This window comes from Mytilus galloprovincialis, chromosome 9 (assembly GCF_965363235.1).
Source record: "Mytilus galloprovincialis chromosome 9, xbMytGall1.hap1.1, whole genome shotgun sequence".
In the NCBI taxonomy this organism is placed as follows: domain Eukaryota; kingdom Metazoa; phylum Mollusca; class Bivalvia; order Mytilida; family Mytilidae; genus Mytilus; species Mytilus galloprovincialis.
The window spans coordinates 46,622,211-46,650,000 of NC_134846.1; the positions used below are offsets into that span (position 1 = coordinate 46,622,211).

The 27,790-nt window shown below is 33.2% G+C and overlaps 1 protein-coding gene across 1 annotated transcript; it reads left to right on the plus strand.

Moving 5' to 3' along the window:
- Positions 1-1,647: 1,647 nt before the first annotated feature.
- LOC143045130 (alkylglycerol monooxygenase-like) lies at positions 1,648-27,141 on the plus strand. Its single transcript, XM_076217447.1, has 11 exons — positions 1,648-1,807; positions 2,711-2,838; positions 3,609-3,760; positions 4,878-4,981; positions 5,508-5,603; positions 7,415-7,547; positions 8,710-8,789; positions 14,149-14,283; positions 14,852-14,968; positions 22,482-22,564; positions 25,776-27,141. Exons 1-11 carry the CDS (start codon positions 1,691-1,693, stop codon positions 25,963-25,965), a joined length of 1,335 nt encoding a protein of 444 aa, XP_076073562.1. The 5' UTR covers positions 1,648-1,690; the 3' UTR covers positions 25,966-27,141.
- Positions 27,142-27,790: the final 649 nt, after the last annotated feature.

The window sequence follows — 27,790 nt, forward strand, 5'->3', positions numbered from 1 at the left end:
TACGTATTTATACAAACTGCACTGCCGAACGAGAGAAGTTTTATTATTCCATACCTAAGTCAGCCCTTGCATTTGGAAAAGTAGATATGAATCATAAGGCTTATTGCATTATCAATAACATCCCTAAACTAGAGGCTCTTAAGAGCCTGTGTCGCTCACCTTGGCCTATGTGCATATTAAACGATGGACACAGATGGATTCATGACAAAATTGTGTTTTGGTGATGGTGACGTGTTTGTAGATCTTACTTTACTGGACATTCTAGCTACTTACAATTTTGTCTATCTGTAATAAACTTGGCCCTTTAGTTACAGAGGAAAATATTTTGTAAAAACTTACAAAATTTACCAAATAAATGAAAATTGTTAAAAATTGACTATAAAGGGCAATAACTCCTTAAGGGGTCAACTAACCATTTTGGTCATTTGACTTATTTGTAGGTCTTATTTTGTTGAACATTAATGCTGTTTAAGTTAATCTCTAGCTATTATAATAGTATTCAAGATAATAACCAAAAACAGCAAAATTTCCTTAAAAATTACCTATTGGGGGCTAGCAACCCAACAACCAGCTGTCCAATTCATCTGAAAATTTCAAGGTAGATAGATCTTGACTACATAAACAATTTAACCCCTTGTCAGATTTGCTCTAAATGCTTTGGTTTCAGAGTTATAAGCCAAAATATACATTTTATCCCTATCATCTTTTTTTAGCCATGGGGCTATCTTGGTTGGTTTGGCAGGTCACCGCACACATTTCTTTAAACTAGATAACCTAATGAGGATTGTGGCCAAGTATGGTTAAATTTGGCCCAGTAGTTTCAGACGAAAAGATTTTTGTAAGAGATTACAAAATTTACGAAAAATTGGTAAAAAATGACTATAAAGGCAATTAAAGGGCAAACTCCTTAAGCAGTCACTTATTTGTAGATCCTTCTTTGCTGAACATTATTGCTGTTTACAGTTTATCTCTATCTATAATAATATTCAAGATAATAACCGAAAACGGCAAAATTTCCTTAAAATTACCAATTCAGGGGCAGCAACCCAACAACCGGTTGTCCCCCAGCAGGCACTCAACGTTGATTCAACGTTGAAACAAGGTTCTTTCTCAACGTTGAAACATGTCAAATTTATGTTTGATTTTGAAAATTTGAATCAACGTTGACATTTCAACGGTAAAGGTTCAACATCCATTCAACGTTGATTCAATGTTGAATAGTAGTTGAAAGTATATTAATGAAATTTATTATTAAGCTACATACACATTTTTACCTGCTCTCCAAATTTTTGCTGTTGTTAAATGGTAGGTAGCCTGAGTGTACACTTTTTAATGTGTTTTTCTCTCACTAAGACACATATAAACCAAATAGATAAGCTAAATGGGAAACATCTAAATAAGTACATCAACTGTTACTGAAACAACATCCCCGACACCACAGAAAGGATCTCCAAACAGAAAATGTTGAATATATATAGTTCTAAACAATTCTCACAAGTTGAAAGTAGTTTTTATTTAGCATGTTTAACGACCATCGGATTTTATCTTTAGTCACTACCTGAACCGATTTTAAAGTTATACAATGTTTACTTTAAATATCTAGTACACACACATATGACCCTTAACTTTATATATAACCAAATATACACTAGTATATAATCTTTCTCATTTCACTCATTTAACACCCAACATGGCTAGTGCATTAAAAGTGCCGTTTCAGGTTGGAATGAGGCGGTTGTTTTATGCTGTAACACCTAATGAAACCTCCTTCTCTGATGTTAAAGACGTACCGCCCTACACAGACGAAGTATGTATATATATTTGATTTTAGTATCAACAAATCTATTTATATTTTCTATGGATCTTTTCCTTACTAGAATACGCTAGCTAACTCTTTATCAACTTTAACCTTTTTCCCGTTTAATTGATGGATCGATTAATTGCTTGATTGTTTGTAGGTTAATGTCCAGGGGTAAACATTCAGGCTTAATCGGGCCGAAATAATTAAAAAGAAAATTAAGTAGGTTGTGCAATGTTGGTTGACAGGGATGACGGGTGGGAATTCGACAGGCATTAACAATTGCATATAAGATATAAGATGTAAGATATGGACGGAATATTGGCTTCGCATCGGGCCATCTACGGAACAACCCCTCATAGTGTTGTGCAATGGTTTTACAACGTACAGATATAATGCCAACAATCCAAACAAGGCATCGGATTTAACGTCCATATTTTTGTGAAAGTCCATACCGGACAGCCTAATATACGCGCCCTCTTTTACGGAATATTGGCATCACATCGGGTCATCTACGGAACAACCCCTCTGACATAGTGTTGTGCAATGGTTTTACAACGTACAGAGATCATGCCACCAACCCAAACAAGGCATCGGATTTAACGTCCATATTTTTGTGAAAGTCCATACCGGACAGCCTAATATACGCGCCCTCTTTTACGGAATATTGGCATCGCATCGGGCCATCTACGGAGCAACCCCTCATAGTGTTGTGCAATGGTTTTACAACGTACAGAGATCATGCCACCAACCCAAACAAGGCATCGGATTTAACGTCCCTATTTTTGTGAAAGTCAATACCGGACAGCCTAATATACGCGCCCTTTTAAGATTGGAGAAGTCTATAAATGATATATTACTAATAGCTATACATTATAAAATAATGATAATTTTTCGTTTGTATTTTTTCAGTCTGGACCATTCTTCTTCGTTTTAATATTCCTAGAGTTGGCCATTTCATCTTACAAAAAGGATGGAAAGTACAGACTCGGTGACAGTATAACATCCATTAGTGCTGGAGTGTTTTCTAGATTTCCGTTGTAAGTTTTTAGGTTTGACATTGAATATATCGTTTATTCTGGTGTCCTCGTAGATACACTGCACATGGCAATTAGTTTAAATAAATTGGTGTGCTTTCAATATTATAACCATGCAAGGAATGACTTTGATATTGAAATGTAGTCAACTGCTTTTGTCAAACCCGGCTGTAAGGCCAATCCTTATGGTGTTCTTTTCATGTCACGCAAGTATAATTAAGCATCCACCGCCGGTCATAATGGGAATACGTCGAGTAGATATGATCTCTGAACTATAAAGTTTCTATGCAACAACCTATTGCGTTGGCACCTGTCTTGTTTTTATAAAAAAAAAAACTTTATTTACCAATAAGAGTAAAAATGCCCATGATATTCAAATCTTTATCATTTTGTTCTGGAAGTTAAAGCGGCATTTTCTCCTTGCAAATTTTATACACGATCATGCATGTTTTATATACATGTACATACTTATCATATGAATATATATATATGTAAAGATGTATGTGAAGAGGATTAGAACCAACAAGGCGAAGGTTGTAATCTGAATTCCGTGATCAATAAAATTTTTCGTGCGAAGCACAACCTTAGTTTCGGTACAAGTACATAATTTTCAAAAATAATTTACAGTAGAAAAATACACGAGTTGCTTGGTCAACGCACCTGCTACATGTAGTAGGCGTATCGTCACTGATGGTATCACCAACCCAGAACTATATATTATAACATTCTTTAATTTATTCTGTATACAAAAAAATGAACTGTCAATATTTCAGGTTATTCATAAAAGCCATCCATCTTATGTCGTATATGTGGGTATATGACCACTTCAAAGTATTCGAGTTACCATGGAATTCACAATGGACATGGTGGTTGTGCTTTTTAGGCGTAGATATGGGTTATTACTGGTTCCATAGACTTGCACACGGTAAGACTTTATATAGACTTGCACACGGTAAGATTATTTTTGGTTGATCTGATAGTAGGCTTATGTGCGACATAGTTTCACATGGTTTTGAACTACATTGTTATTTATTATATCGTCAAGAAATATGTTTTAGTCAGATTTATACAGCAGCAGTTGATATTTTGAAAAAAAAATGTAGTGTAGAAGGTCAGTTTGACAACAAATATTGAAATACATTTATTTTCTAGAATATAGTTTTTCATGCATGCGTAGCTTCTCATCAGAAACAACCCCATGGGTTCACTAGGGTATATCAATATGATCATTCATTGTGTTTCTATCAATCGACAGACAAAACACTTCTTTAAGTGTCCGTTTGTCTGTATAGGATGTATAAATACGCAGTCATGCCCGGTTGAAATCTGGATCTTCTGGTGGAGAATACCATACTCAGACGTTTAAGAATTATAATAGCTACTAGAGTGACCTCTAGCGAGGTAAAAAAAAAACCACCACTATCCAACTAACTCTTGATTTATATGTTTAACAGTCTAAATTATAGTGCCCTACTTCCAGATCGTATGAATATAAGTTGTGGTATAATTACCAATAGACTACTCTCCACAAGAGACCAAATGACACAGAAATGAACAACTAACGTTATATGTCAGTCACCATATGGTCTTTAACAATGATCAAAGCTCATGCCACATAGTCAGCTTTAACAGGCCCTAAAATAACAAACGAAAAAAAAAAAAAAAACGCACAGTCTATGTACAAAATAATGAACGAAAAACAAATATATAACAGAGCAACAAACAACAACCACTGAATTTTAGGCTCCTGACCTAGGACAGGCACATACAAAATATTGTGGGGCCAGTTAAACTCCTTTGAAGGATAAAACAGTCCCCTAACCTGAAACAGTGGTGTAACAGTACAACATGACAACAAAGCATTTTATAACAAAATCTACTTATTGAATAAATCGTTTATTTCTAATCAAGAAAATGTATGAAAATTTTTCCCACTGGACGTTGAGTAAGCAATATAAATCAAAAAATCTACATTGTATTTGACATCTCTTTTGGCAATCTGCTTTTGCATTTGTAACTAATATTTGTATTTTTTGTATTAGAGGTGAATTTTATGTGGGCAGCCCATCAAGTACACCACAGTTCAGAAGATTACAATCTAGCTACAGCCTTACGACAATCTATCTTGCAGAGTTATACATCCTGGGTGTGTATACTGTTGACAATTTTCCATATTTCCACAAATTCAACATGTTCAGTGCATAGAACTTCATTTCTGCCTTGAAGACAGATTAATATATAGATATAGGAAGATGTGGTGTGAGTGCCAATGAGACAACTCTCCATCCAAATAACAATTTATAAAAGTAAACCATTATAGATCAATGTACGGCCTATGTATACACATTTCACTGCTTCAACGACGTAGTCTGACAAAAATACATAAAAAGCAAAGAAAGCATCTTGCATAAAAAACGAATACCAGTAAGAATATAACATAACAAAGTCCGCTGATTATGTCAATTTTGATAGTATCAACTACCACAAAAATATAAATAATATTTATAGATTTAAAGTATATTCTGAATGTTTTGGTTCTTCTAATTGTCATAGTCGGTACAAAATCCAATACCAGATTTTCTCAAACGTATAAGACCAATCAAACTAGAGTTATTCCTCTTTTTACGTCATTTGATAGTACACTCTGGTTTTATTATTTTATGTATTTGCAGGTGTTTTATCTACCACTTGCCTTATTTATCCCACCACAGATTTATATTGTACACCAAGAACTGAACATCTTATATCAGTTTTGGATACATACACAGGTATAGTATATATATTATTTTGTATGAAGAGTTGTAAAATGAGAGAATGCAATTGCTATTAGGATCTCACTTTATAATCGAAATGAAATATTTGTAGTTTTCTCATGCCTAATTTCTCTTTTTGATTATATCAGCTTAACAGCATTTGTATCATGTATTTGATTTCGAATGTTATGAGCTCGAACATCACTGAAGAGACTTTCATTTTCAAAATGCGCATCGGATGCAGTAAACAAACACCTACCGTTTAATGTTATAATCATGTTTCTGGTAGGTAAATGTTTTAAAGTTCGTCCAAAGGTTTTAGTGTATACATTAAAATTGACACTGCTTCCTAATGGTATTGCTATCAGTGGGTCGATGTCTCTGCTTTTTGCCTGATGGAATCGCCAGTCTACGAGCTCTGAACTGGCACAGAAAAATTCATATTTTCTATTGAAATTAGCTATTATAAACCCAGAGGAAACATTCTGAATTTAGGATTGTATCTCCCTAATGAATAGCGTTGATTCTTTTACAAATATTGAACTATATTTTTCGTGTTTGGACCTGTACGATTGGACGTTTGTATAAGATGTAGGATTTTAACATATGTCGACTTCGAGCGTCACTGATGAGCAATATACTGTCTTAATGTGCATCTAGTCATTGGTACTGGGTAATTATATAACTTTAATTGAATCAATATACAATAAACGAAGATGTGTTATGAATGCCAATGATACAACTCTTCACTGGTGACCATATGACATAGACGTAATAACCACTATAGTTCACCATACGACCGTTAACAAAGATCATAACCAATATCTCTTACTCAGCTATGAACTCAGAAATGACAAATGTGAAACAATTTAAACGAGAAAAATGACGGATTGATTTATATTCAAAATGTTGAACGAAAAACTAATATGACATACAGCAACAAACGAAAACCACTGAATTACAAGTTCTTGACTTCGGTAAGCACGGACAGGATGTGACGGGGTTAAACTTGTTTAAAAGCGCTAACCCTTCACCTACCTTTGACAGTAACAGAACATTACAACTTAAGAACAAACTATTCACATCATTTAAGGGATGAACTCTTCAGATCGATACAAAGCAGAAAGACAACTTACAAAAACACAAACCAGACGTGGCAGGGTGTTATATATCCCAACAACAAAAAGATACAATATACAGATCCACGAGTACTCGTAATGTCTGACAGTTAGGTCCAAGCCAATTGCAACTAATACAACAATCATGTATCTAGAACAATTTTGTTGAAGGACGTTAGATACCAGATTGAATAGCTTGAATATTTAAATTTTGACAAAATAGTACAGAAATTTTTTAATAGAAATGTGTTATTAACAAGATTAAAATTATTTGAAAATAAGGAATGTATCGTCTTTGGAAATAGCTCTGATTCTAGGTTTATTTCAATTAAATAATTTATAAATAAAACATTCACGCTAAAAATTAAATCATTTTAATCACACAAGTACCCATTCACTGGCTATAGGAGAAAAGTTCCTAGAAAAGTAAATGTTCACAAAAGTGGCACGGACTTCTTATAGATAATTACTCACCCGGATGGGTTGACATGTCTTCCTGCGAGTTAATTGCAATTAATGTGTTTTTGCACGAATTTTACAAGTCAATAATTATAAAAGTCAATTTGAACATCATAAACATACTATTGTAACATTTAATTGTTAAAACGTTATGTCATGAACATATTGGAATTTCTTAAGGAAGAAACTATTCCAGATTATAAGCAAATATGTGAATGAAATGATCAATTGCAAATGATTATTTTCCAGTATATAAAATCCCTAGGGCCATTAGAATATATACTGAACACTCCTAGTCATCACAGAGTACATCATGGTCGAAATCGGTATTGTATTGACAAGAATTATGCCGGAACTCTTATCATATGGGACAGATTGTTTGGTAAGTACGAAAAATATTTTCAATTTTATTTGATGACCACATCTCACGCAAATATTGTTGGGTAAATAATTGCTTTTCTTGTTAGATTTCAATAAATGACACTGACTCACGCACGTTTTTTGGTACCAACACTTCATCATGAAATCAAACATTGACATATTTGCTTTATTTTTGTTATGAGGAGAACCGTATGGACATAACACATTGACCGATATGTATATAAATAAATGGCTATTTATCACAATTGTCAAGTAACAAACTTGACCGGATTGAAACCGCAATTTGTATTTTTATGATATTTTGTCATGTCCTGAAAATGGTCTACTGTTACAATTAAATAAGACACGAAATGTGAAAATGACAAAAACTTAAACTGTGGGGAAATCGTTTCCGGTTTGAATTTTCCTCTGAGTTCAGTATTTTTGTGATTTAACTTTTAACTGAAGCCAAATACCAATGACAAATAGTGCTGAAACAAACACAAAAAAATAAAATAATTATATACTAGTAGATATTTATATACACATGTGGGGAAAACGTTATGTAGCTGATAAATGGGAAACAAAGGAGATCAATTAAAAAAAACGGCAGCTCTGCAACTAGAGATGCGTAGTTCACGTTAAGCTTTCAATAATGCGCAGATGCATGTTTAATGCAATGAGGTTTACGTAAATCTGAAAGGATTTAACATTAAATGTTGATTAAACTCACTTTAAAAAGAGCAAAACTTGAGTTGAACTTATTTTCGGAAAAAATCGAAACAGGCACTAGTAGTAAGATTTCAGTCTGAAACGGTCATTTTGGTCTGATCAAGTCTTAATCGATTTGATTTACCGCTAGAGAAAAACGTCAAGACGCTGTCAAGATTTACATAATTCATGAGATCTCCACTTGAAGATGGCTGTCTCGATTTTCTGTTCATTGCAGGGTTATATCACTTATCTCGGTGAATTGAAATAGTCATTACCGGTATTCTATATTAACATTAAATTGCAACGCTAATTAAACTTTTTTTTAAAACAAGATTGACAGCTCACATGGCTTAAATTGAAAGATATGACCACTAAAACCAAAGTAACACACAAAACAACTATTGTATTTTGATACATTTTGATTGTTAGGGAAAATGTCCCTAAAAACTGCATTATTTTGTTTTTAAAAGGAACGTTTGAAGCAGAAAACGAAGAAGTAGTATATGGGCTGACCCATCCCTTGAATACCTTTGATCCAAACTACGTTCAGGTAAATAAAATAACAACTTTTCAATCTAAATGAGAAATATTGAATTAACCATAAAAAGCTAGATTGTTAAATCCTATTTCAAATGCACATGCACAGAGAGATACAAAATACATTTTATTTAAAATAATACATCAACGTGCTGTCAATAGTTAACAGATTATTGTATCATAGTTCAAGCTCTTTGTAAGAATCATGGAAATTTAGAATAATTTTTAAACATGATCGAAAAACCCAATGACCTAAGCACCCTACTTTGAAGTTGTTCTCATCCAGAGTTAGAAATGGATGTCTTTCGTTTTTTCGTGTCTTAAACTGGTTATTTGAACAATCTCTACTTATCTTTTGGTAAGAATGATTGTAAATTACAGAGTTGCCTTCCCTTAATTTTTAATTTTAGTGCATTTCAAAGAAATTATATTTAGAAATACTATTACCAAAAACAGGAAACTGAAACAAATGTTATGTATACATTTTGAACATATATTGATGTAAACTTAAGCAGGGCTTTATTGGTAATGTTTTCACCACTGTCTGATTCGAAGACAGATCAGCACTTTAAAATTGTAAATTTTATAAACAATTCTAGTATATGACGAATTTGTCTTTAACATAAATCTCTCTTAAGAGCAGAAAAAAACCAATAAACAACCCATCACAAAAACAAGAATATAGATAAGGACAGCCAGATAGATCCCCAACTTGATTTATGCATATAAACATGTGGCGGTGATAGCAAGCAATTATGTTTTTTGGTCATGACGTCCCTCCGAAGGAAGTCTATTTGTTTATCTGTTTCCATGTTAAAGTTTTGGATCGAAGAAATTTACCGAGATGTAGAGGTTACATCAATTTGATAATGGCACCACATACATATATGCAAAACAAGTGTTTGATACAGATTTCGCGATCCACTGATAAGGTTAAAGTTTTGGTTTAAGTAAGTCTACCATGTATTTGAAGTCACATTAACTTGCATTAATACTTGTATAATAAATTATGTCAAGTAAGTTTTTACAAATATTTTACGGTTCACTGATCATGTCATAGAAGGCACTTTACAATAAAATTATGTACCCACAGTAGCTTATAATTGTATGTAGTTGATTCTTTTTAAGATTGTATACTGCTATTTATTAATGTCTCTCAAAACGGATTATTAAAAAAATTTAAGCAGAAGACATAATCAGAGTTTCATATTAATTATCACAAATCCAGTCTGTTAATTACCGTCATAAGTTTTTATAATAATTTAATTGCTTCTTTTATATACCTAATAAACACGAGATGTGTTACATGTAATATTTTCCAAATTATTCAATTCAAGTAAGCAGTAATACGCGTCTTGAATGTTACCGTGAAAGTACCTTCAGGTTTTGAAGTTTTTATCATCTGTGCAGACTACATTTGTGTTTACATGGTTTATAAAGATTCCTTTTCACATTCGATTGCAACGTATTATATTTAAGCCTCATTTTATTAGGAACACCACAATGAGTCACTGTTGATAATTTAGCACGCTGTATCGAAACATATTGATGCGAGCCTTTGTCTTTTAGATAGTTTCTAAATACTTTACTTTAAAGACAAATGATCCTCGTTAAAGATTAGTCCAGCTTTGTTTAATTAACATAAAATGACATTATCATACAGCCCGTAACAGAGAAGTGATCGAATTGATGTTTCTTTACCGTCAAAATTAGCTACGTTATCGACAAACTTAATTGAGTAGTGACCGAACTATTGGTACTTTAACGTTAAAAAGATTGACAATGCTGACAAACTTTCATGTGTCGATAATCAAGTTTAATACCGATAATATTGAAAATAATTCTAATAATATGAAACAAAATATGTCCATGCACCATTTCGATTGGGCGAAAAGTAGTCATTTCTTCAAAGTCAGAACAGAAAAAAAAAGATTTATGGAAGGACGTCTTGATAGTATCATTTCCTTTACAATTTTACCCAAAACTAAAAGAAATATACTGGTAAACAATTAAAAAGGTGTTTGATAAGAATGAAGTCCTTTTTTCGGACTACAATGTGTACCGTATGTGTGATGGATTTGAATTCAATCAATAACTTTGAAATGTTTTCTCATATGTATACACAAAAGGGAGGACTGGTATTTGTACTTCTGTTAGAATATGTCTTCGTCCGTTTCACATGCCAAACTTTTTTCTAGTACTGTATGGGACGATTCTGTACTCATACTTCACGCGTAGTTGAGTACAAGTGTCCTCGTAGTGAACGCACCCGACTACGCGTGCAGTAAAAAGTGTACTCTTACGTCGGATACCGGGCAGTTTCTTTGTTATATCTGTATTTTATCAAATACATGTACATGTTAATATTTACTTAATATTAAATAGGTAAAAATTATTGCTGAGAGCCTGTTCAGGGTTTCTTTCTTGTGTATGACTATATAATTTTTCACATGCCTGAACTCATTGACGATATTAGAAAAAAATAGATTTCTAGTTCGGGTTTGAAAAAGAAATTTCGCCTTTTCTTGAGCCTGTTTTGTACATTTAGTTTAACAGATATGATCCAATGGAAATTTTCACATGGAACCTTCGGTAAATAGGAAAATGAAAAGATAAGGGGTAATTTACAACGAGACCACACTCCATCCATGAGAAAAACGGAGAGAATTTAAAAATCTAGAGGTCTCCACAAGGCTTTCAACAAGGGTGGAATCTCACTCCTTCTGAAAAGCTCTAAATCGCCCCAACGTGTACATACGTTTGGTCATCTAGAGATTCTGGTTTCTCTTTTTGTGTGTCATAAACATTCAATTCGGATTTGAATTTAATTTACCGAAACATTTCCGTACATTAAATCTTAGGACGGTCAGAACATTTTAAGGACGCAACAGATCGAAGTACAATTTTAAGTAGTTCATAGGTGTGCAATAATTCAGCTTCCTGTACATGTTCATGAAGTTCTAAATTTTGAATGTTGATTTCTTTAAAAAAAAAAAACCACCATTTTTTTACAATAAAATATCTCAAAATGTCCGTTAACAATGAAAAAGTTTGACCATGAAAAATCACGTATCTGAGAAAAGCAGTCGTTTAATTGATTATAAGAAAGTTTCAGTATATCATTTCAAATTTCTTTAATTTGAGAGTTTTCCTTTAGTTACAAATGTAGCTCCATGTCTGATGGTGAAATAAAAATGAATATCTCAGAAAGTGGTGAATTAGTTTCCATAAATGACAGATGAATCGGGCCAAGCTTAGTAACTTACAGTAAACAGACTACTGTAACATTGACGCACTCGTCGAACTTTTAAAAGATTTGTGTTTATGACCAAAAATTTATATACAACTTCATTTATAAATTCATCTGAATTTCATAGCGCGTCGTCACAATAATGAAAGTTATAAAAAAAATCTATAACCAGCAGATCTATACTTCTATAAAGAAAGTATTATTGTACAAAAGGGTATTTATTATAAAATGGTCCTAACTATAGAATAGATAGTTAACCACAGAAATCTTAAACGGAAGTTTCGACAATTTTAAACAGAAGAGATTTGAAAATAAATTTAACTTTAAATAAACACTGAAATAATTTTAATACCTCGAAGGTGTAAAGAATAAACCAACAATCTCAATCTTTAAAAGTGTCTTCATTGCACTAACCGATGAGTTCATGTTTACAGTAGAAATAGTGGATGTGACTCCAATAAATTCATTATCATTGTAGTCATGAATATTTATCGCTTATATTAAATTGATAAAGATTTTATCGAGGTCGCACCAACTGTTTCTACAGCTAAAGCTAGGTTCACACTGCCGATCAGATCAACTCGATCAAGCCCGATCAAGACAAATTACGTGATCGGGAGACTGGTCTGACTCAATCGACAAGGATGTTCGGGTAAGTCTACCCTACTCATCATCGATCTGACTACATGTCAAAAACTCTCGGGTAAGGACCGAGAAGCAAGTCACTCGAGAAGAAATCGATAATTCGTCGAGTACGTAGAGATGGAGATTGATCGGGAAAGGATCGTGTAGAGATCGAGATTGGTCGGAATACAACGTAAATTTTGTTGTATTTCGATACACGATCCTTTCCAGATCAATTCGACCGCTACTCGACGAATTCTCGATCTCTTCTCGAGTGACTTGCTTCTCGGTCCTTACTCGATTGCTATTAACATGTCAAAAACTCTCGGGTAGATGGTCAGATCGATGACGAGTAGGGTAGACTATCCCGAACATCTTTGTCGATTGAATCAGACCAGTCTCCCGATCACGTAATTTGTCTTGATCGGGCTTGATCGAGTTGATCTGATCGGCAGTGTGAACCTAGCTTAAGATCAGTTACATGTAACATGATCTCGTCGATTCGCACGACGAAGCCATTGTTTATGACAGAACACACATTCTAGATTATGTATTTTTGTTTCCGTCAGTTCGAAAGTATTTGATCATTTCAACTCCTTTGTATTTCATAATATGTGTCATGAACAAAGACATATTTTCGATTGAATAATGATTTCCCCGTAACAAATGATAGAAATTTCGGAGATCCCGTATTTGATCCTTTACCGTTAAAATACTAGTGTGAAGCTAATGAAAATGCCAATGACAGAGGTTGATTATAAAAAATGTTTTACTGTGTTAAAAAAACTTCGACTTAAACAATGAAAACTTACACGGTGGACAAGAAATATTTTGTCGATGAAGAAAATTAAATTATGTCACTTCTGAAATAAGTTTGTCGATAACGTAACTTATTCTGACGGTAAAGAAACGCGAATTCGATCACTACTCTGTTACGGGCTGTATTATGTTTAAGGAAGAGATACATCTATTTACGCTTGTATGCAATTTGTCCGCCATTACGTAGAATCACACAGATTCCCGTAAACTTTGATATAACAATTCAAAAAAGTTGACGTCACAATAAAAAAAGTGATTGTTGCTTGACGTCAAAAGGTTATTCGGAGGCGATCAAAGGTTATTTGGAGACGAAAATTCAGCTAAATACCAAAAGTGTAAATACGTTTATTGAAAAGATTCACTTTGATTCAAACAGAAAACTTAACTCTTTCAAAATGCATTTTTCCAAAGAAGATCGACATTCTCCTTAGACATATATTCAGAGACTTGTTCCGTTTTTTTCATATAGTGGCTTCTCAAAGAAATAAAAAAGCAGCTAAATTTGCCTATAATGGAAGTGTTTTAAAATAAATATTTCAAATTAAAGGGACAATTGTAATTGCATATGATATGTCAAATTGCACTTGCAATAAAATATACTAAAGATACATCTTCTCTCTCATACTTTTGTTGTCATATTTTCCTATGCACATTTCAATCTTATATATTTGTTTGATAGTTCTGCCACGCCAAGTATACTTTTCAACGGTTTTTGGATACAAAGGGAATAAAAAACAAATTAGGTGTGTTATTTTGTGGACCTGGATGGGAGGAAGGAAAACCTAGAACAGGATTAATTGAAGATATCCCGAACGTAAGTTGTATTCGGCTTAATTGTGAAAAAATATCTTATTTTCCAATGAAAAGAGCCATTTAGATTTATCGTTATGTAACGATGCCTGCACTTGCTGTGGCAATTATGAATTTGAAAGATTACAATACAAACTAACAATATTTTGGAGCTTTTATAGTTTCTGGTTATATCTTTCAAATGCAAATGATGTCAAATTTGACCCAAAAAAAATTAACAGTAATGTTCACAGTTTATGCTGAATAGTTGATAGAATAGCACACAAATCACAACGAAAGTATTTTATTTTATTAAAGAAAATACTTAACATTGGTCAGTTTAAATTTAGCTAAATTAACAAGGATTAAACACCATTAAATACTCTGAACCTACAAAAAGTGAAATATTGTACTTTATTTGGTCTTTGTAACTTTTTTGGATTCGAGCGTCACTGATGAATCTTTTGTAGACGAATAGCGCGTCTGGCATAAGTACAAAATTTAGATCCTGGTATCTATGATGAGTTTATTTATTGTATAACGATTTCTATATTTACACATTTATTTGTCATTTTTTTTTCAATATTTTATAGGTTAAGGCACCACATCCAAAGTATGACCCAAAACATTCCTTGATATTTAATATATATGCTGCTGTTCACTTTACAGTACTATTGATACTGAACCTAGAGCTCGTAACACAGAAAGGGGTAGGTATAGTACAGGCGTACCAATACATATAATGTCCTGAAGTTAATAACATTTGTTAATACATCGCTTAACATGCTTTGTTTGATCTTTTTGTAGACATCAAGGCATTGCGCGCCCTCTTGCTTATTCTCTAGGACAGTTGCGTGATCATTTCAAAAATAGACATGGACTATTGATCATAGATCAGACATTAACCTCAATGCTAACGACATTCTATACCAGCATTTCAATCAGCCCGATCATTCCATCGTTTCTATGACAGTTCGCATTATCGAAAACATATACCATAGCCCTAACAATCCTAATCTTTTAACGACTCTCCGTAGACAAAAAGAGGACTACGGATTAAACAATTGGGAACTGCGACACCTTATGGTTGCAATGACAAAATTGATGGTATAGGTATTCTATCTAGTCCTTCGTGTAACTCGGTGCATGTGATGAATATTTTCAACTCGACTCCTCGACGTAGACGTAGACGCAGTCATGGTCATCGTCATTATACAACACCTTCTCTGCATGATGTATCTATTAAAACCAATTCAAAATTACAGCTATAATTTCGGATATTGCAAGTCACAGACTTTTCAAGCCAGTCCGTATTGGCAAAGATGAAAAAGAGAAAAGATCTTTCCTTAATCTTTCCTTTGCCAACAAAGGTATCGATGGCGTCAACTTAGGCAATATCCTTCATCATAAATTAGTTCAATGGAAAATACCTCCTTATTTCAAAGACCAGTCTGTACCAATCATTTCTTATACCTATATCAAACCTATTGCAACTAAAATTTTCAATTACAAACACGTTTTACAGGATCTCGATATTGACGACTTCAAGTCTAAACCTCCTGATTGCACTTGTGCTAGTTCCCAATTCACATATAATCCTGCTGGCCACGTTATTACCGGTGACCTCAACATTGTTAATAACACTTCTCTACGAAATGTGTTATCGAAAGGTCCGAAATATCGTGAGCCTAAATCCATCAATTGGAAATACAACTTAAAAATTTTGATGGATTCAGTTGAGGATTATGCCAGGCAATGGGCTAAACGCGAGAAGGAAGACATAGACACTCTTTCCGAATGGATTAAGGCAGTGAGGTCGTTGATACAAATCAGAATTAAAAACCTGAATGGGTCTATCAATGCCCATGCTACACCAATCTTTAAAGACCCAAATGTTGCAAAACACCTATCCTACCTCCATGACAAATATGTTGTTGTCCCCGCAGATAAAGCCCCAAACAACATCGTTTTTGTGTGTTAAACTCATTACATTAACTGCTTGATAAACGAATTAGGTATTGGCAATTCACTTGGAAACTCATCATATACCCTCACGACACTTACCAAAGAGGAAATCCTGGATAATCATAGGTCTGTTCTGTTTTCCTTTTGAATTTCAACCAAAGATGAAGAACTGGATCTTCAATCACTGTATTGGATACCTAAACTACATAAGTGTCCTTACAAACAACGGTATATTGCTGGGTCTTCCAAGTGCTCCACGAAACCTCTTCCTAAATTATTAACATCCATTTCATCAGCAATCAAAGACGGGCTTCAAAGTTATTGTGAAACTGCCTATTCTAGAGGGGGCGTGAAACAGATATGGATACTTAAAAATTCTTTTAGAGTACATACAATCTAGCTCTCTTTCATTTTGTAACAGTATTAAAATATTTGACTTTTCTACTCTTTACACTAGTATTCCACATTCCAAACTAAGAGACAAATTGAAAGAGTTGGTATTGCTTTGCTTTATAAAAAATAATGGCCAATGTAGATACAAGTATCTTGTCTTAGGGAGAGATAAATCCTACTTTGTAAAGGACCACTCTGATTCAAACAAAAAATTCTCTGAAACTGATATTATCAAGATGCTTGATTTTTTAATTTGATTGACAACATATTTGTTACGTTCGGAGGACGTGTTTTTCAACAGACTGTCGGCATTCCAATTGGAACAAACTGTGCCCCTCTATTTGCCGACTTGTTTCTTTATTATTATGAGGCTGACTTCATGCAGGAACTTCTAAGGAAGAAAGATAAGAAGTTAGCAATATCCTTTAACTCTACTTTCCGCTGTATAGATGATGTTCTTTCACTTAATAATTCAAAATTTGGTAACTATGTGGAACGCATCTATCCCATCGAGCTAGAGATAAAGGATACTACAGGTACAGTTAAGTCGGCCTCATATCTTGACTTACATCTAGAAATTGACAATGAGGGTCGGTTGAAAACAAAACTTTACGACAAAAGAGATGATTTCAGCTTTCCAATTGTGAATTTTCCATTTATAATTAACAAGATTCCAGCAGCACCTGCATACGGGGTATATGTCTCCCAATTGATACGATATTCCCGTGCTTGCATTTCCTATCATGATTTTCTTGATAGAGGGTTGCTGCTCACAAGGAAGCTATTAAAACACGAGTTCCAAATGGTGAAGTTGAAATCATCCCTTCGTAAATTTTACGGACGCCATCACGAGTTGGTTGACCGTTATGGAATAACCGTTTCACAAATGATATCGGATATGTTCCTTACGTCGTAACTACAATCCCCTCCCCTTCCCTTTCATGAATGCGACCTACCGAATTAGACTATTTACCGGATTTGTTATCACAAAAGCAACACAACGGGTGTCACATGTGGAGCAGGATCTGCTTACCCTTCCGGAGCACCTGAGATCACCCCAAGTTTTTTTGGGGGGGGGGGGGGGGGGGTTCGGGTTGTTTATTCTTTAGTTTTCTATGTTGTGTCATGTGTGCTGTTTTTTGTTTGTCTTTTTCATTTTTAGCCATGGTGTTGTCAGTTTGTTTAAGATTTATGAGTTTGACTGTCCATTTAGTATCTTTCGTCCCTTTTTTACCCCGAAACGTGTCCAAGCCCAAACCTTAAACATGTCTAGATTATTTTAGACGTGTAAACGTGTCCTTACACAATCTCTCAAAATGTGTCCAAAAACGATCTTACGTGTCAACCTCCTTAAAAGATTATATGGTTATAACGTCGACGATTTGAAAAATACCCAGACAGGTTAATTTAATGAAACCTTTGACGAAGTTTCATTCACTGTGTAAATTGCTTGTTTTCCCTAATTTATCAATATTGTAATGAATACCATCTTAGCTACATGTCAAAGCGTGTTAGCTTTGATTTCGAGGTGACATTTAGCTACATGTTAAATGTCATCTCGAAGTCAAAGCTAACACGCTTTGACATATTTAACAGAATCTTATGACATCACTATCGTTTCTGGATTAAGTTGTTATCAGCAACGGGTAAATAAGTCAATGGTAATTTTTGAAGGCACTATAATATTTATTATTTGATGTTTTTTATGAATAAGGTAAAACATTATTTTGTTTAAACAACAGGAGCCAGTATTCTTTGTTTTTGAATTTAAGGCATTTTTATGCTAATAGAAGACAAAATGCGAACGAAAGATCTGTGAAAGTCAGATCTGGTGCATCAACAGGTTGAATATCCCAGTATAATCGCCGATTGTGCGCCACAAAAAGAAGTGATTTTTGTAATAATCACAAAATAAGTGAAAAAAATATTGTTTTATTATACAACAGTATTTTCCTTATCTATTATCTATTTCAAAACAAAATTCTGTTATCTCACCCTCGTACAAAAATGTACGTCTCCAGCTCTTGTCCATCCGTATTCATACAGTTCCAACTGGTGAACATAGCAACTATCTAATAGTCTGACCAGGTCGGGGATTTAGTTTGGCAATTGTTTTGCGCTTTGACGATTAATTAATATAAAGAACGTTTGAGTGATATGGGAACTGTTGATAGCGTCGAAAGAACACGTTTGAAGAGTAGGTCACGTTGCTAAGTATAAATATACCAGTAAAATATCTTATTTATATTCATATGCTACAAAATTCTCACCAATAATGAACAAGGAAAAGTTCAAAGAGTCCTTGGGTAAATCAAAATACTACTATTTAGCGATATACATCTTCCTTGCATGTCCAAAACACAAACAACGTCTAGAGGTTAGTGTGTCGCTAAAAGCACAATACACATATGTACTATTATTCAAAAACCATTTGAGCTACATGTTAAATGTTATCCCGAAAGTAAAGCTAACACTCTTTGACATTTAACAGAATCTTATGACATCATTTTCAATTTCATTACGTGTTTCTGGATTTAGTTGTTATCAGCAACGCTCCAGACCAAAGGTTTTGGCAACAATTGTGCAATTATTTACATTAGGCCACACCAATTTAATTTCTTGTTCTACGGATTTTTGGACTCCAAAATTTGGGGCGAGCGAGCGATTTGAAAATTTTAATAAAAAAATATTTAATTTGCAAATTTTTGAGTCGAAGCTTGAAAAGTAAAGGCGAGCGATTATAATTTTTTTTTGTAAACATAAAATAGTAGGTTTTGACAATATTAAAACTTGATTTATCACTTGTACTTTGACATTTCTTTAATTTTTGAAGTATTTTTTCCCTGTTCATCATGTTCAACAAGAAATAATTAAATCTGGTCTATGTATGTGTGACTGACAATGAGACATTAATTCTCAATCCAAGTCATAATCAGTTTGGGGGCAACCCCTTAAAGTTATAAATATCCCTTTTACATGTTTTATGAGGGATCAATATAAGTTATAATATATTTGTTTGTACAAAAGGGCTCATATTTTCTCAAAGAACTATATATCTATCTGGTATTAAATGGTCAAAACATGTCCAAGAATTTTGTCATATTCCTGGACTTTAACCATGTTAAATTAAGGTGGTATGGGTGTCTTCCTCCATCTTGGATTGTAAAAAACAGAGAATCAAAGGTCCAGATTTTCCATCAAGTTAGCAAAAATTGATGCAGGAATGCAGATGTTTAATGTACATTTTCATTTAAAAGTACCAATTTATAAGAATATAACTTCTAAATATTGATATTTTTGCAAATGTTAATTATTTTTGGTTGTTTTTATTTTTTTTAAAATTGGCATTTTAAGGGGAGGTAACTCTAAAAAAGTGCATTTTCTGAAGGATTCTGTATGGAATTTTCCTATTTTGTATTTTAACCGGAAAAAACGTACGGTGACCCTATCTTTTCTTTTGATATTCTCAAAGCAGTGTCTGAAAGCTATCTTTTCCTGAAGTATTTAACAATTCTATCATTTTGTTTAGTTTCTAATCACAAAATGGTGTTTTTTCCTGTATAATCCATAAAAATGTGTCATTTTGTCCCGTCCTGTAGCTTGAGAAAATGCGCGGTGACCTATCATTTTTATTATATTTTTCAACATGTATCAATAGATACAACATTTTGGCAAAGTATGAACAAATTCTATCATTTTTATTTTAGACTCCCATACCACCTTAACACATTTACTTTAACAGTTTAATATTATTCAAAATAAGTCATGTAAGTGGACCCCTCTTTTAGAAAAAGTTGTTTAAAATATGATGTAACTCTCCTCTTTTTGAGTACAAAATTCTAAGTTTTCAAAGGTTTTGTATAGAAGAACTATACAAATCCTTGGTATTTCTAGTTAGATTGAATTTTGATTGCTGATAAGGTATCATTTGAAATCTTTGATATTACTGATTGTTATATGAATTGTCTTTGATGGATTAATAATGAAAATAACATTTTTCTCAAATAAAATAGTCAGCTTGGATGGGTAAAAACACTGATGACAAGTGATCAATGTACAGCAGTGTGACTGTGTTTTTGGTATTTGTTTCACTTATAGTAATTCAAATTAGTGCTTTTAAATATTCGTTTAGGAAATAAAGGTGTGCGAAGTACAGTTCGGAATTGATCTTGTATAACTGTTACTGAATATTTTTATATTGTTAAAATGTATCAATAAAGTTAAATTTAGACTTAGTCTTTAGTTGTTTTATGTCAAATATTTTGTAGTCTTTGAATTCACAGAAACTTATCCTCGTAGCAGCAAGACAACAACTTAGTCTTCAGTTGTTTCACATTTAAAAATATTGTAAATATTCGGCCAAATTGTAGACTGACTTCACCACATTCAATTATATACACACAACGCAACACTATACTAAAAACTAAAATCAGGGCGAACGGACTCGAGGCGAACAGGTATTAGGGCGAACAGAAACTCGGGCGAACCAGAATCAGGGCGGACGGACCCGGATTCGGTTAATAGACTGTGATTTTAAAAACAAATGTTGATATCTTTTTATAATATTTACAAAAAAAAAAAAAAACGGTGCGGGAAATGGACATGATTACATTTCCGGATGCGGGAAGCGGGAATATAAAAAAAATAAAAAAAATCTGATTTGAAAAAAATAGGTGCGGGCGGGTCCGTCGAACAAGGAATCAAATTGGTGTGGCCTTAGTACTTGTGTTAATTGTAAATAAAGGCAATAGTAGCATACTTAGGTTCAAAGGTCATAAATTGATTGAGAGAAAACAAACCGGTGTACAAACTGAAACCGAAGGATACACATCAACTATAAGAGGAAAATGAACGAACAAAAAGGATAAATAAAGGCAACAGTAGTATACCGCTGTACAAAACTCATAAATCCATGGACAAAAACAAAATCGGGGTAACAAACTAAAACCGAGGGAAACGCATTAAATATAAGAGGAGAACAACGACACAACACTAAAATGTAACACACACAGAAACGGACCAAGCATCAGACAAAATCCCACGAGAATAACAAATATAACATCAAAACCAAATACATGAATTTGGGATAGACAAGTACCGTGACACGTCTTATCGAAATGTGAAATTACACTCAAAAATAAGAGAAAACAAACGACGCAACGTTAAAATGTAACACACACATAAACGAACAATAATATAACAATGGCCATATTTCTGACTTGGTACAGGACATTTTTAAAGGAAAAAATGGTGGGCTGAACCTGGTTTTGTGGCATGCCAAACCTCGCACTTTAATGGCTATGTTAAATATAACATTGAAATGACAACATAATATTACAGGACTACAATACAAATAAACACATGATTAATGAATAACAAAAAGCATCAGGTTTAAAATTCAATACGTCAAAAACGCGCCTCGTCCACACAAGACTCACCAGTGACGCCTAGATATAAAAGATCGAAAGCGAAAAAAAGTACAAAGTTGTACAGCACTGAAGATCAAAAGTTGAAAAAGGCTGTGTCAAATACGGCTATGCTTTTATGCTTGGGATAGAAACATCCTTATTATTTAGAACAATTAATGCTATTGGAAACAGTAAATTTTATCAAATGAATATAACAGATATACATAATGAAACTGAAGTATTAACTCATTACAGAAAACAAACACGAATACATAATGCACAGACCAACACAGAATAGACACACCCGAAGTAAACAAAAAACCCAAACCCGCTAACATACATAGAAACGAACTGTTTGAAAAATATCAGTAGGATGGTATCGCGATCGGTTGTACTATATTCATTTTTTTGGTACGAAGTTTGTAAGTTATCTTAACATTTAATTTTGTATTTTTAGAGTTTGTCACAAGCTTTGATCATCTGTTTATTATTGTATTTGGGATTTAGTCTTACTTGCTTCGGAAAAATATTTGATAATGCGTAAGTAAAAATTTCTAAACACTTAAGAAAATGTTAAGAACAAGGAAAGATAACAACTCTTTATGTCCATTTTCTTTCTACGATGTGCTTCTATCATCACACAACGAACTAGTTTATTACATGGTGTAATTTCACCTTAAAGTTTATATATTTTGGAACCATTATTATCTTTGTAACGTTGTACCTGTGCTTCAAGGTGCAACTCGAGTATAATTTCACACAAGTCTCAAACGACAGTTACAGATTTGAGCGGAGATTTATTATAATTTCATGAAACGTAACGAACTCAGCTTTTCATGTGAACAGTATTCAGTCAAGGATCATGCTAATTGACCATATTAATGACAAAGCGAATATAGATAATGAACTCCAAGGCAAATTCATAATATGGAAGTCCTTAAAAACTGAAAATTCAAACGGAACCAGTGAAAAACAACTACCGTATTCTTGACTTGGTACAAGCAACTTCAGAAAAAATTATGTGTTTAATCTAGTTTTATAGGTAACCATTAACCATATCATATGATGTGTTTAATAGTTATCATAGGTACCAGGATAGGTACGCCAGACGCGCGTTTCGTCTACATAAGACTCATCAGTGACGCTCATTTCAAAATATTTATAAAGCCAAACAAGTACAAAGTTGAAGAGCATTGAGGATCCAAAATTCCAAAAAGTTGTGCCAAATACGGCCAAGGTAATCTATGCCTGGGATAAGAAAATACTTAGTTTTTCGAAAAATTTAAAGTTTTGTAAACAGGAAATCTATATAAAAAAATGACCACATTATTGATATACATGTCAACACCGAAATGTTGACTACTGGGCTGGTGATACCCTCGGGGACGAAACGTCCACCAGCAGTGGCTTCGACCCAGAGGTGTAAATAGTTATCAAAGGTACCAGGATTATCATTTTGTATGCCAGACGCGCGTTTCGTCTACACAAGACTCATCAGTGACGCTCATATCACAATATTTATAAAGCCAAACAAGTACAAAGTTAAAGAACATTGAGGATCCAAAATTCCAAAAAGTTGTGCCAAATACGGTCAAGGTAATCTATGTCTGGGATAAGAAAATCCTTAGTTTTTCGAAAAATTTAAAGTTTTGTAAACAGGAAATTTATATAAAAAAAATGACTACATTATATTGAAATTCATGTCAACATCGAAATGTTGATTACTGGGCTGGTGATACCCTCGGGGACGAAACATCCACCAGCAGTGGCATCGACCCAGAGGTGTAAATAGTTATCAAAGGTACCAGGATTATAATTTTGTATGCCAGACGCGCGTTTCGTCTACATAAGACTCATCAGTGACGCTCATATCAAAATATTTATAAAGCCAAACAAGTACAAAGTTGAAGAGCATTGAGGATCCAAAATTCCAAAAAGTTGTGCCAAATACGGCCAAGGTAATCTATGCCTGGGATAAGAAAATCCTTAGTTTTTCGAAAAATTTAAAGTTTTGTAAACAGGAAATTTATATAAAAAAAAAATACTACATCATTGATATTCACGTCAACACCGAAATGTTGATTACTGGGCTGGTGATACCCTCGGGGACGAAACGTCCACCTAGTTTTATAGGTAGCCACAAACCATATGATATGATGACGTTTTCACATAATTTAAGGGAAAAGGTCCATGATATAAAGAACAACTAAAACTAGTTCAAGAAAATGATATAAAGAAGAGTGCAAATAACACCAATACAGTTGCACAACCTTCATTAACATTCAAGTGCACATGTAATGTGATTTAGAGACGAAATGAAACACATAATGACAAAACAAAGCATATAGTAAAAATACCTATCATATAATGAAATGTGGATACGGTAAAAAATAGTATTCATGCTTTGCACACAGAAAAATTATATTTTCACATCATATTGAGGTGATTGCGTATTTTATAATGACCAGTTAACACCATATAATGTCGTTCCTACATCATTTAAAGGTAAAATATCACCATTTAATCGAATAGTTCACATTATTTATAGGTAAATGGAAAATATACAATGACAATGCATGTACACATCACAGTCATTGCGTTCCATAGTAAATTGTGTGCATTCTATCATGTGTTATTGCTAAGCTCTATTCGCCCATTAACAAAATCAGAAAAAAAAACTATGGCTAGATTTAAACTAGTAATATTAAACGAAAGCATCGAGTAACATGGTTCTGAATTTGGACAGGATAGTTGTAGGATTCAACATCTTTGTTAGCGATCAACACCCCTAATGCATGGAACACTGGCGAAATATAACAACATTAACAAAGGTGTAAAAATAAGTTGAAAAGAAGTTGACCCAACTGATCGGTTCGATGCATCAAATCTACTAAAACAAATTGACAAACAACAAAAAGTACCGATTTAAAAGTAGTCGCTCTTACTGAGAGCTAGTTCAACACGAGTTCAAACCAACTTATAAACCGTCAACTCATACCGAAATGTAAATTATCATCTATATGACGTTCACAATATAAAATATTTAATTTGTAAACAATGTTATTATTAAAAGAAAAAACTACAACAATGGCTACGCGTGTTTGACATTATTAATAATGTTCAACATCAGCTGTATTTTGAAAGAATTAGTTTTAAAAGCGGTATACTACTGTTGCCTTCAGTAATGTCCGTATACCCATTTAAAACAAATAGAACATGGATGTGTTTATAGAGCCAAATATGGACTCCATATTAGAACAAGGGTTAGCACAGTATTTAGAGTAGAAGAAACACAATTAGTAATTATATATAATGTGGACAAAAGGTGCCTTCACAGAAGCATAGTTTACCCAAGATTAAATTCTTGTAAAAAAAGAATACTAAAACATGTATTTAAGTGTGAAAAATGTCAAAACATTGAAATTATCCTTGCTTCCATCTCAATATTTGGAAATCTTATCCAAGTAGTGTATATAACTTTTGTATTTTAATGGGTAACATCATCTGCTAATATTTTCACTTCCATTCTGGTCAAGTGATTACAGCTTAATTAAACGAAACTTGTCACTTTAGTTTTTAATTGTAGACGAAAATCCTTTTGAATTGAATTTAACTTTCAATTGTCGACAAAGTTTCAAACTTCGTCACTAGATTGTATCAAAATAAACAAGATCAACTTCAGCATTTGTTCAGCTTGTACTATCTAATAAGATGTGTCCTACGTTTTATTTCAATATCATTCTCTTTACAGACCATATGCTGTGTATTACGAGATCACACGATGTGCTGTATCGTTATTACTGGATTGGGTCATGTGCTTTTTTGAAGTATATCAACCAAGCAATCGTCCAGAAAGTGTCAAGTTCCTACAGATACTATTCTTACTTAGTTTAGTATCCATTCTACTGTTTACAATAAGGAGGAAGGACAAAACAACTTGAATTGTGAAGATTATTTCAGAGAAAGTATTAACTAAATACAACATATTCGTTTTAGTGATATTTTTACGGATAAAACATATAGTTATGGATGTTTGACAATCCAAATAATGAGGTAATTAGTCAAGCTCTATAAAGTTGCCAAATTCAGTTAATTAAACAGTCCTGTATATTATTTTGCATTGATTATATATATTTCAATGATACGTTTCTGGCCTTTTAATTATTATAAACTCATGCAAGACTGATTTGAGTTCGCAGAATATATGTAAATGCAAATTATTAAGAAACCAAATACTAAGAACGTATTAAGTGTATCAAAACCCAAAAGAGAATACAGAACAAATTTGCAGAAAAGCTGAAACCGCATATGTGATAACTTTCCCTAATTGAGTAGAAATTGTTTGTTTCATTACAATTATTAAACTCGAAATATAAAAGACAGAGTATAAAATGTATTGTTTTATATATTGAATTACCGAACCACATGGTTCTGAACAGTTCAATATATCCGCTGAACCAACTTTGTGATTGCAATACAAACTTTTGTGATCGTGGTGACATGTTTGTGTTTATGATACAAATTTCTTAAACCATTGACTTAAAGTTTGATCAAGGCAAATAGAAGAGAATCCTCTCCTCCTCCGATTTTATTTTATACTAGTAAAACTTTTGCAGCTCTTCCAATTTATTACAATATATTTTACGCTTATTAGTAACATAATGCAGATATTTGAAGTTGTACTTGAAAAATCTAAAATTGACATTACAATAAATATGTACAATAACTTGTGTATTGATTGCAATATTGCTATTATGCAAGTTATTACTCCAATAAATCCAGGGATGTCACCTGGCTTTCTACGTATTATAATTTCAGCTGTTTTCACGTAACAACTATTTATAAAATTAGATTAAAGCATTACATACGCTATCAAGTGCCAAATTGTGTTTGTCTTTGTTTGTTGTATTCGTTTTAATGATTAATTTGTCTAGAGCGCTGTATTTTTTTGTTAATTAGCATCTGTTATTTTAATAAATATGTAGGTTTATCAAATAGCGAAGAATTACATTATTTGATTGACAATGTATTCAAAACAAATAGTATTGAATAACATGTGTTAATTGTCTGTTCGTGAATAAAAGAAAATATCAATAAAGGTCGTTTAAGTCATTTTATATAGCGTTATTAATATATCAGTCTCCGTAAGTACTATGACTAAGGAATTTATCATCTGTGCTTTTGACAACACAAATACAAAATAAAAAAGAGATTGGAAATGGGGAATATGTTAAAGAGACAACAAACCGATCAAAAAGTAAAATACACAGCCGACGGCTACATGTATCAATGAGTCTCTTAACACAACGAAAAAAAATCAGACATCCAGAGGTGGATTTCAGCTGGATTATAGACAAAAATGTGTACTAGTTCTGTGAAAATGAATGTCATACTAAACTCATGGACATATACATGAACTAAAATTAAAAATCATACATTACTGAGGCTCCTGACTTGGGTCATGCACAAAATACGTCAGGGTTAAACATGTGTAGTGAGATCTCAACCCTGCCTCTACCTCCTGCCAATGTAGATCAAACAAGCGCACAACAATATGCACAGTAAAACTCATTTTGAAAAAAGTCCGAGTCCGATGTCAGAATAGGTAATAAAATAGTACTAGTATATTAACAACAATCCGAATTCAAACGGAATTTCAAAACGGAAGGTCCCTTATCAAATAGAAAATCAAAAACTTAACTACACCAAACGATTGGAAAACAACTGTCATATTCCTAACGAGGAACACACATTTCTTTTCGCAGA

What these genes read in the sequence shown, in the direction of transcription:
- LOC143045130 (XM_076217447.1), top strand. Translation starts at nt 1,691, where the DNA reads ATGGCTAGTGCATTAAAAGTGCCGTTTCAGGTTGGAATGAGGCGGTTG. An exon ending in TGCAGAGTTATACATCCTGG is followed by an intron (nt 4,982 to 5,507) that starts GTGTGTATACTG and finishes ATGTATTTGCAG; the next exon opens with GTGTTTTATCTACCACTTGC. An exon ending in AGCTCGTAACACAGAAAGGG is followed by an intron (nt 14,969 to 22,481) that starts GTAGGTATAGTA and finishes TTGTATTTTTAG; the next exon opens with AGTTTGTCACAAGCTTTGAT.